Raw genomic sequence first — 11528 nt, 5'->3', positions numbered from 1 at the left:
ACAGCATGTGACGTGCATATGTAAGACGTTAAATAACATTGATGGTGCAAAAAAAAATTACATTATAATATTAGTATATATAACTTAAATTGAGTCTTTTCTAATCAATTTCATTTTCATTTAGGAGTGAATTTAAGATCAGTTCCTTATCTGTCGTACAGTCAACTCTACAGTTGTAAAGCTGTCTTCCTGTACCGACTGGCATTAGTGCAGTGGCACAGCCGCCACTGCTAAAGCCCAAACCAAAAGATGTAATGTCTCTATCTCTTCACACATGATCACTCATATATAAACAACATTACACAAAGCTGGTTGACCTAACACTTGATAATGTGAATAACCAATCATCTCAAGTACCAGCCATTACTGTTTCCTCCGGGTCCATTCAAGAACAAAGCCGCTACAAACCAAGGACCGAATCCCAACACTGAAGATGTCTTGAGTCCTTATGTTTGTTGAGTCTTTGTCTTTTGTTCTCTACTCGCAAACCTCCACGACTTTCTAGAAGTATTTTGTAGGACATCATTTAGCCATTATTATTTTAGTTATTTGACTAGAGTTAGTCATGAGTGTTGCTTTATAATAGAGTTATTGCAAAGGGATTACAATAGAGTTATTGTAAGGGGTGGGAGACTAATAGTTTAATTCCTAGATTGCAATATGTTGTAATCTGAAGTTCGCTCAATTTAGTGGAGTTGAAATCTTACTAGGGTAGGTCGTGATTTTTAATCCCTTGAGTAAGAAGTTTTTCACGTAAACATCATGTGGTCTTTACTTACTTCTTGCTTACTGTAGGAACTTATAGAGAACCTGGTTTGCTTTATTGTTTGGTGGACTCCTAGTTTCTATCAACTCGACACCAGACATACTGTAACTGATCATAACAAAACTATGCTGAATTCGATACGAAAAATCTCTTGTGAATACGGAAAGGAGGAGAATTCGATTATCCCGAATAAAATGGGAGTAGGAATAAATTCTTAGTGAGTTACAGATTCTTAGTGTAATATACGGAGAATACAGTTAATAACTGTAACGGGCAAACGTGGTATTAGTATCACGACCCAAGCCCATGGCACATATTGTCTGCTTTGAGCCCCGCACGAGTTTGTCTTTCTAGGCTATGCCAAATCGAACCCAAAAGCACATGTACCATGTGAACTTGTGCCATACCTTATAAAGCTCATTACTTTCATTTATCATTCCGGTGTGGGATTTGTCTAAGGTAACATGCGCACCCCTTCTTTAGAAGCATGCCAGCCTAGAAGCTTGCAAGTCTTGCATGACCCGCCCTCCGCCATGGGCTTGGATCATCACAAATATGATCTCAGAGCCGAATCTCCCTCGGTATGATGGTGGGGCAAACCTCAGTGATCAAGTGAGTTTACGCGAATCCAACATCTTTGAGAATATAACGGGGCAAACCTCAGTGAGGACGCTGAGTCCCGGGGTAAGGTGGTGAATTTGATGCCTATGGCAGAGGAGGGCTGATGAGGGCGAGTCAAGTAGGACTGGCAGGCTTCTAGGCTGGCATGCTTATGAAGAATGAATGCATATATCACCTTAGGTCAATCCCACATCGGGATGCACTACTAGAAATTCGGTAAAAACAGACCAACGTTGGTCGGTAATGGCAAAAAACCGACCAAAATGCGACCATTTACATGTGGACGGTATTTGGAAATTACCGACCAACTTTGGTCGGTCAATTAAATTCAAATATTACAAAAAAAACCGACCAAAGTTGGTCGGTATTTTAATTATGTAAAAAACAATTTCACCATCTAGGAATCGAACCGGGGTTTGTACTGTGGCATGATACTATTCTACCACTAGACCATTTGTACATTTCGTTTTAAGACTGTCTTTTATTTGATTTATACTCTTTAATTGTATTTTCGCACGAAAATAACCGACCAAAGTTGGTAGGTTTTATTAAAAAGTAAAATTACCGACCAAAGTTTGTCGGTTTTTCTAAATGACCCGCCGAATTAACAGACCAATTTTGGTCGGTTTTTTTAATATTAATTTTTATTTATATTAATTGAAAAACCGACCAAAGTTGGTTGGTTTCTTGAAACATAAATTTCGCGGGACTCAAAAATAGTTTCCCGCATTTTTGCGTCAAAGAAAACCGACCAAAGTTGGTCGGTTTCGTAAAAAAAAAAATATTTTGAAAAATCGACCAACTTTGGTCGGTTTTTTTACCGACCAAAGTTGGTCGGTCGACCTTGGTCGGTCGACCTTGGTCGGTTTTTGCTGAATTTCTAGTAGTGATGGGGGAGGAAAGTGATGAGCTTTATAAGGCATCATGACACAAGTTCACATGTTACGCGCGTTTTTGGGGCTCGAGATGACATAGTCCAGAAAGACAAATAAGCTAGCAATACGTGCCATGAGTTTGGGTCGTGACAAATAGGGGAACAATTATGAGTAATGTCATGGGCTGCTTTCCATCATCGACCCATGACCCCTTGGACGCGCCCCGTGGCGTTCCGGCAAGCCTCCCAACGCCTAGCGCCACGGTCGGCCCCGTGGTCTCGGCATCGCCAAGTGACAAGCGAGCATGCGCCTCTGTCGCCCCACCGATAATCAATGCCAGCGCCCAGCGGCTGGCCAATGCCATCAGTGCCGCGCGCACCGACAATGCCGCGCGCACAAATCATCATGTTTCCATCAGCCCCGCACACCCAGACTGTGCCCTGCGCGCAGACCCAATGCCAAGCACCAGCGCCCAGCCGCTGGCACATCCAAATAGTGTCGCGTGCGCCTACAGCAATGCGCGCGCAGACCCTGCTGCTCAAGACAAAGTTGCTGCCATCGGACTTGCTTCCCTAGAAGACTAAGTCCTTTTCATTGTAATTATAGATTAGTTTTACTTCATTCATTTTCAGTGTGCTTCTACAGCTTTCTTAGGTCAACTCATGTAACTTTGGTTTATTTTTTTTAAGCATTATTAAGGGGGACCAAAGCATTCAAACATTCAAGCATTCAAACAATTCTCTGTACTAGTGTCTCTCCCCCCCCGACACCGCATAGCATCTTGTAATAGCTTTCATCATCATCATCAATACAATCATCAGCTTTCATCATCAGTTGCTCATTTTCCGCTGCTCAATTGAACACGACATTGGTTTTCCTGTACGGCACTGACAATCTAGTCTAGCGTACGGCGAGGACCTCAGTTGGCGCATAGCCACCGCACTGACATCAGTTGCTTAGCCTTACGTCGCCCTTCCAAAGAACCTCAGGAAGGCGCCGCGTAACAGTTGGTATCAGAGCCTAGGCTCGACATCGGACGAGGGAACTCATTGGCATCATCATCACCATTTCTGACCATGGTGAATCATGGGGATCGACTCACGACCCTAGAAGAGACGGTTGACGCATTACGGCCCATCGTGGATACGTTGCCTGATCTAAAAACCAGCCTAGTGCAAAGGTTGGACGACCTGGACCGCAGAATGCGGCAGGCCAAAAATGACATTGCAAACATCAGTCAAGACTCTGAGGAAGACCGACAAACGGCTGCCGTCAAGGCAATCAACATTCATGGCAAATTCGAGGACCTCCAACAGGAGCGTGCCGAGGATTTAGCCCATCGGGAACTAGAGGCAGACAGACTGACAGTCATGCAGCAAACCATAGACAACATGACAGGCCAGCTCAATGTTGTCAATGCTGCACTACAAAGCTTGCTCAAAGGGGGCGAAAATCACATCACGGGTGCCATGAACATTGGCCCCATTCCACAAAAGCTCAAAATTCCGAAGCCCAAGCCATACAACGGAGCCCGGGACGCTAAAGAGTGGAAAACTTCATCTTCGACATCGAACAATACTTCGATGCCGTTGGACATTTGGAAGAATCCAAAAAGGTAGCAACTGCTGCCATGTATCTTCAAGGCGATGCAAAACTCTGGTGGCGAGTCAAATACGAAGCCATCAGGGCCGGTGAAGATACCCTCCAGACATGGGCAGAACTGAAGGCCGCCATACGCCTGCAGTTCTTCCCCGAAAATATGGAATACAATGCACGGAGAAAGTTGCGTGAACTCCGCCACACCAGGTCGGTGCGGGACTACGTGCGTGAATTTTCCGCACTCATGCTAAACATACGGGATATGGGGGACAAAGACAAACTGTTCGCATTCATTGAAGGTTTGAAACCTCATGCTCGTATGGAACTGCAAAGACAGCGGGTAGATACCCTAACCAAGGCCATTCAAGCTGCTGAGTGCCTTGGGGATTATCAGTTGGAAACTCAGAAGGATAGGCCCCAGCCGCCTGTCCGAGGGGGATACAACGGGAGCCAACCTAGCAACGGTGGCCCCAACAGAAACGGAGGAGATCGAGGTGCATCCAAATCCAAGACTCCTACCTCAAGCAGTAACACTATTGCATCAGTCAACAACCATCAGGGGAGAAATCCCCCATCAGAATGCCGTCATTGCGGCGGGGAACATTGGAACAATCAATGCCCCAACATACAAGTCAATGCTCAACAAACTATTGACGATGACGAATCAGATGCCGACGACCCAAACGGCATCGATCAAGTAGGTGCCTTCAACGCATTTGTTGGCTCCATTCATGATACCTTGGCGGGAACCAGTACTGGCAACCCCAAGAAGAAGGCATTCCCAATCGACAAGAAAGGGAAAGGAAAGGCGGACGAGAGGCCTCCCACATCACAAAAGAGGACCTTAATGTTCGTTGACATGAAAGTTAACGGCCGACCTATTCGGGCATTGATAGACACGGGTGCTAGCCACAACTACCTGGCCTCAACTCAGGTGCAACGCCTCGGTCTTGCAGTGCAAAAATGCAAGGGTCGTGTCAAGGCTATCAACTCTCCATCTCAGCAAGTGAGTGGAATAGCCAAAGAAGCGCCAATCCAGCTTGGCTCATACAAGGGAACATTCGACCTACGCATAGCTATCATCGATGACTTCGAACTGATAGTAGGATTGGAATTCCTCAGGCAGACCAACACCATCCCGGTACCATTTGCCAACACACTCCTAATGATGGGAGACAACGGGGCCAAACCCCACACCAAACCGTGCATATCTAAGAAGATGGCCGCTGGAAACATCACGGCCATGCAGTTTAAGGAGGGAACCAACAGATCTGAACCCACAGTTCCGGCTTCCCTCAACATCATCAAACATGCATCACATCATCGGGGCCTAACAGCTCATGGCGCCCCTCATTGTGTGAAGACTGGCCAAGCATTCCCAAAGGCCAAGTCAGATCACCCAGCAAAAGCGGGACTCCTGGAGCCGCTACCAGTCCCACAGAGACCTTGGGAAAGCATTTCCCTGAAGTTCATCACAGGGTTACCCAAGGTCGGAAATCATGCAACCATCATGGTGGTAGTAGACTTGTTTTCCAAGTATGCTACCTTCATTGCAGCCCCACAGAACATGTCGGCAGAAGCAACAGCTCGACTCTTCTTCTCCCATGTTGTCAAACATTGGGGTATGCCCAACAACATCGTCAGTGACTGCGACCCACGCTTCACTAGCAAGTTTTGGACCCAACTCTTCAGTTGCCTCGGATCCAAATTGAGTTACAACTCAAACCATCATCATCATCAGCAAACACATGATCAAACAGACCGGTTCAATGACATGCTGGAGGAATATCTCCGCCAATTTGCTACCGGGTCACAAACTCATTGGGTGAAGCTTCTGGATGCTGCTCAGCTGTGTTTTAATTCCCAAAAGTGCGCTCATACAAACAAAAGCGCTTTTGATATTGTTACCGGACAGCAACCGCTACTCCCACATAATGTGAATGCACCAATCATCCCATCATCTCATCGAGCTGCCAGTTTCTCTACAGAATGGGAACAAACTTTGAAGGTAGTGCGGAGCTATCTTGTCAATGCCCAAGACAGGGCAACGAGGCATGCCGAACAGAACCTTCACTTTGCCCAACATCAAGCAGGGGACAAAGTGATGGTAAGAACCCCGAGGCGAAACTTGTTTGCAAAGAGGACCCAAGATCCTCGCCTATTGCCAAACTTCATCGGGCCTTTTTCCATTGATAGGCGCATCAGGAAATCCACATACCAGCTGAACACACCATCCTGGTGGAAAATCCATCCAGTCTTCCATGTCAGCCGCCTCAGGCCAGTTCAGAAATGCATGGAAGATCATTCAGAAAGACATCTCACAGCACCGAGGGGAACAGACCTCCCAGCCATCAAGAGCCTGACCAATCATCAGCATCCTGCAGGTAAGGCTCCGAGGACGTCGCCAACTCAAGTGGGGGAGAATGTCATGGGCTGCTTTCCATCATCGACCCATGACCCCTTGGACGCGCCCCGTGGCGTCCCGGCAAGCCTCCCAACGCCTAGCGCCACGGTCGGCCCCGTGGTCTCGGCAGCGCCAAGTGACAAGCGAGCATGCGCCTCTGTCGCCCCACCGATAATCAATGCCAGCGCCCAGCGGCTGGCCAATGCCATCAGTGCCGCGCGCACCGACAATGCCGCGCGCACAAATCATCATGTTTCCATCAGCGCCGCACACCCAGACTGTGCCCTGCGCGCAGACCCAATGCCAAGCACCAGCGCCCAGCCGCTGGCACATCCAAATAGTGCCGCGCGCGCCTACAGCAATGCGCGCGCAGACCCTGCTGCTCAAGACAAAGTTGCTGCCATCGGACTTGCTTCCCTAGAAGACTAAGTCCTTTTCATTGTAATTATAGAGTAGTTTTACTTCATTCATTTTCAGTGTGCTTCTACAGCTTTCTTAGGTCAACTCATGTAACTTTGGTTTATTTTTTTAAGCATTATTAAGGGGGACCAAAGCATTCAAACATTCAAGCATTCAAACAATTCTCTGTACTGGTGTCTCTCCCCCCGACACCGCATAGCATCTTGTAATAGCTTTCATCATCATCATCAATACAATCATCAGCTTTCATCATCAGTTGCTCATTTTCCGCTGCTCAATTGAACACGGCATTGGTTTTCCCGTACGGCACTGACAATCTAGTCTAGCGTACGGCGAGGACCTCAGTTGGCGCATAGCCACCGCACTGATATCGGTTGCTTAGCCTTACGTCGCCCTTCCAAAGAAACTCAGGAAGGCGCCGCGTAACAGTAAATTTGCTATTTAAACCCCTCTTTCCCTTCAATCGTAGCTCATCTGAAAATTATCATTCTGTTCCCAAAATTATATTATTATGTATCTGGCAATTCAAGATTCAAGAGATATAAAAGAGGAGCTATTCTAATCAATAAGAATTCTCTTCTCTTTTACTTTATTGTTTTGCTATTTTTTCATTGTTTACATTATTTCATATTGTTCTTATTTTGGAAAAGTGAATTAAATCGGCTGTTGGTGGTCTAAAATATAAATTTAATTGATTTAACCTATTAGTCTAATTTTAGGTTAAACACAGTTGGGTTTCACTTGAATCCGGTAGTTTTGTGGCACTTTGGTTGATTGAGTTTGTGAATTTTTTGGTGTGCTTTTTGTTTGGATTAGTGATTACCATCTGGGGTTTACATGAATATATGACAAATATTAGTTTTGAGCTACTGGAGGGTTTTGTGATCTTGAGATCATGGCTGCTAGATAGACTTACAGTACGTGTGAGTGTACTGAGAGTAGTTATTTCCGATATTTCAACCCAGAATTTTTAATCCAATTAGCTGGAGAGAGAAAGGAAGTTAATACATTATTGAATATAGATTAAATATTAAAAGGCCTCTGTAGTGGCTCTCAAACGCCGTTCTTCCGCTGATGAACCATGGTTCTGAAGTCGGTATTGAAATCAGAATAGAGAGAAGCAACCTTTGATATGTTTCCGTTCAGCTCCTGAATTAGGCCCACGTTCTGCACCATACTATTGTGCGTTCTTGATTGATGGTTCTCGTTAACCTGCTGAATCAGTAATCTATTTCGATCCAACACCGATTGCACTTGACTGTAGTTGTTTGAAAAAGTATTCCACGTCTCAGACTCACCTTTTTCGATACTAAAGTCGTCATCCCTATATTGGTGGCTGCGGCAATTATTAGTGGTGGCTGCAGAATTACGGGAGCGGCATTTTTCCAAGGATTGACGGTGGCAATTGAGATTTGAACTGTCTTCCATCTTGTAGTTCAAGAATAATTGATAAAGAAATGGAAATGATGAGACCAGTTTCCTTCTGTCTTGGAAGATGGACAAGTGTTTGATACAGTTCTGCTTGCTTCTTGTGCTTTATATAGAGGTCAAGGAAGTGAAGATACAAAGTGTGTAAATATCTGCAGATTAGATATTACTTGTGCTTGGTTGCATGTCAAACAGAGATGACATGATGTGAGTTGGGCAGGAGTGGAAAATTAAAAGTGTTGGCTTCTACGCCACGCTCTTGGAAGGAGAATCGGGATAAGTTAATGGAGTAAAAATATCTTATCTTTGATTGTTATTGGACTGCGTTAAGAAAATAAAAATGTGCAAAAGATTAGAATTTCTAGAGAGGTCAATTCGGAATAAAGGAAAAAGGCATAGGAGAATCAAAGGAAAAATATCTAGAGACCACTTCACAAAAAAGTAGAGTTAAAAAACATAAATATTGATAATTTAGAAGGTAAAATAAGTATTTAAATATTTAATTGAGATAAGCACAGGGAAATATATATATATATATATATATATATATATATATATATATATATATATATATTATTATTTTTTTTTATTTTTTTTTTAAAGCAAATTAAAGTTGAAAGAGGAAAATGATGTTAACTCTCTTGCGTTTGAGAAACGCTTTTCATTTTCATTTTCTCATTGATCAAGAGTTAATTTTAATTAAAAAGGAGTGAATTGTTTTAAACTAAAGACTGTAAATTTCAACAATTAACAGAAAACTATTGTACAGTGGCAATAATTTTTAGTCCTGAAAACTGACATGTTAAAAATCAACTCAAATAATAAGGTGCTAAATTGTTATATTTGACAATGTAGACACAGAAATATGAAAGTGGCGAACCGCGTACACAATGTTGCAAACAGATAGGGCCTCGGCCCGTACATACTGAACTATCTCATGTGGTTAAACGATGTTTTAAAAGGGAGAATTAAGACCGATAAGGATTTGCTCCGGGGCGAGGCACTCGTAACACTTTATTGGGCATTTAAGCTCTTGTTCTACCAGACCTATGCTTTAAGTGTCAGTTGTATGCCTCGGCCGCACAAAACCGAACATATGGGGCTCTTCCCATAGTTTATTGTGCAATTGTGTGTAATTCGTATTGTAAATCCTCAAAATTTCCTAATCAATCATTGATTCTCTTGAGGGTTGTTCTCGCCTCATACACATGTTAGTCACATTTTGGAACAAAAATGTTACTAGAATTCTAGTCTCTGGTGTTTCTTTTACGGTGTACGTCTATAATCCACATTGAAATTGCATAATTCATAAGAAAATTATAAATTGTGTGATTTCACTAGGAATCAAATTCCGGTGCTCCCTACAAATTGACACGTTGAGCTATAAGCGAACCAAACTAGAAATAGGATTGTTATAGCTTCTTACTAAACCATGAAACATACGTGTTTGATATAAGTCTGCATGTTTTTGTGCTTAATACAGAGATCAGGGAAATGAAAATACAAGAGTCTGTACATATCTGCAGATCAGATATTGGTCGTACTTAGTGGAAGGAGAACTTGGATAAGTTAGTTGAGTTGAAATATCTTATCGTGGTTTGTTGTTGGACCTCGTTAAAAATTCTGAAAAAGTGCAAGTCACAATTATACTTGTTAAAACTTGATTGACGAGCAAAATCACTTAAGATTATTTGAGTTCATAGTGAGTTCAGAGAGAGAGACGGAAGCTTCTAGGTTTTCTATTTTGCTCAAAAGTCCGAAAATAAAAATCTAGCCCTCCAAAATATTTTGTTCCTCCTATCTATAAGTGGGTCAGTCCACTAATTACACTACAGACTAAAATAAAAACAATGTGGGCTTTTGGGCCCAATAGTAAAAGAGAGAAATTAGCCCAATTGGTTATGTGATATCATTTGCTTGTATCTCAACACTCCCCGGCAAGTTGGAGGGTGAGATAACCCCCAACTTGCGAAAATGCAGATGATGAATAGCTCCCCCCAACAGTTTAGTGAACATATCAGCAAGCTGATTGGCTAAGGAAGTGTGAAGCAGCCAAAGCAGACCTTCATTCAACTTGGTGCGAACAAAATGGCAATCCAACTCAATGTGCTTGGTGTGCTTATGGAAGACAGGGTTCTTAGCAATGTGGATCGCTGCCTTGATATCACAAAATAGAGTACCAGGAGAAGAAAAGACAACACCAAAATCAGAAAGAAGCCTGCAAACCCCAAGTGATTTCAGCAGTGGCCTTACTCACAGACCTGTATTCGGCCTCTGCAGATGACAAAGAGACTACAGATTGCTTCTTGGACTTTCAGCCGACAAGACATCCCCCTAATAGAATGTAAAACCCAGTGATGGACTTCCTACTGTCCGAGCAAGAACCCCAATCACTATCACAATATGCACTTAGGGAAAGATCAGGAAAATTATTGTAGAAAAACCCCAAAATCAAGAGTACCCTTGAGATACCTGAGAAAACGTAAAGCAGTCTGCATGTGAGAAAGGCAGGGCTTCTACATAAAGTGACTTAAATGTTGCACTTCAAAGCAAATATTAGGTCTTGTATGGGTTAAGAAATTGAGTTTACCCACTAAACACCTATAAGTCTCAGGATTGGGCAGGGGATCACCATGATCAGCCTGCAGTTTGTCATGCATCTCAAGGGGAGATATAACTGAAGAACAATCATAGGAGTGGAACTCTTTGAGAAGATCATGCACAAATCTTTTCTGATGCGTCAATACCCCACCCTCAGAATACAACACTTCAATACCCAGAAAATAGTTAAGATGGCCTAAATCCTTAATCTTAAATTGATCATGGAGGAAGCTTTTCACAGCGTCAATCTCACACAGATATGTCCCAGTAATGATGATATCATCAACATATACCACTAAGAGTACTAAGGCATCACCAGAACCCTTACTAAAAAGTGAATAATCATTGAAAGAATGCACAAAATCTCTAGAGAACAAAGATTGAGACAACTTGGCATACCATTGCCTTGAAGCTTGTCTCAAACCATACAAAGGTTTTCTCAGTTTACAGGCCAAAGGAGTGAAAATAGAAGCAGAAGATGCAGTAGATACTAAAAGGCCAGGTGGGAGCTTCATAAAAACTTCTTCATCTAAGTCCCCATGCAAGAAAGCATTATTAACATGTACTTGAAAAGTGGCCAATTTCTTTTAACAGTAGACATTTTAGCTACAGGTGAAAAGGTTTCATGTAAATCTATGTCTTCAACTTCTGTATCACCCATAACCACAAGCCTAGCTTTATATCTTTCTATACTCCCATCAGTTTTGTACTTAATTTTGTATACCCATTTGCAGCCAATTGGTTTCTTGCCTTTAGGTAACTCAACTATGTTAGTCTCCAATACCTCAAACTCTTTTCTCATAGCATTCTGCCA

The 11528-nt window shown here is 43.0% G+C and overlaps 1 protein-coding gene across 1 annotated transcript; it reads right to left on the bottom strand.

Moving 5' to 3' along the window:
• Nucleotides 1-7738: 7738 nt before the first annotated feature.
• Nucleotides 7739-8113, bottom strand: LOC104091380 (protein EARLY FLOWERING 4). Its single transcript, XM_009596705.3, has one exon. It carries the CDS (start codon nucleotides 8111-8113, stop codon nucleotides 7739-7741), a length of 375 nt encoding a protein of 124 aa, XP_009595000.1.
• Between the last annotated feature and the right edge of the window lie 3415 nt (nucleotides 8114-11528).

Source organism: Nicotiana tomentosiformis, chromosome 3 (assembly GCF_000390325.3).
Source record: "Nicotiana tomentosiformis chromosome 3, ASM39032v3, whole genome shotgun sequence".
NCBI lineage: Eukaryota > Viridiplantae > Streptophyta > Magnoliopsida > Solanales > Solanaceae > Nicotiana > Nicotiana tomentosiformis.
The sequence above is the reverse complement of the archived record's forward strand: the minus strand, read 5'-3'. Positions and strand labels throughout refer to the sequence as shown.

Bases quoted from the DNA above. Each gene is read 5' to 3' on its own strand.
- LOC104091380 (XM_009596705.3), bottom strand. From the start codon at position 8,113: ATGGAAGACAGTTCAAATCTCAATTGCCACCGTCAATCCTTGGAAAAA.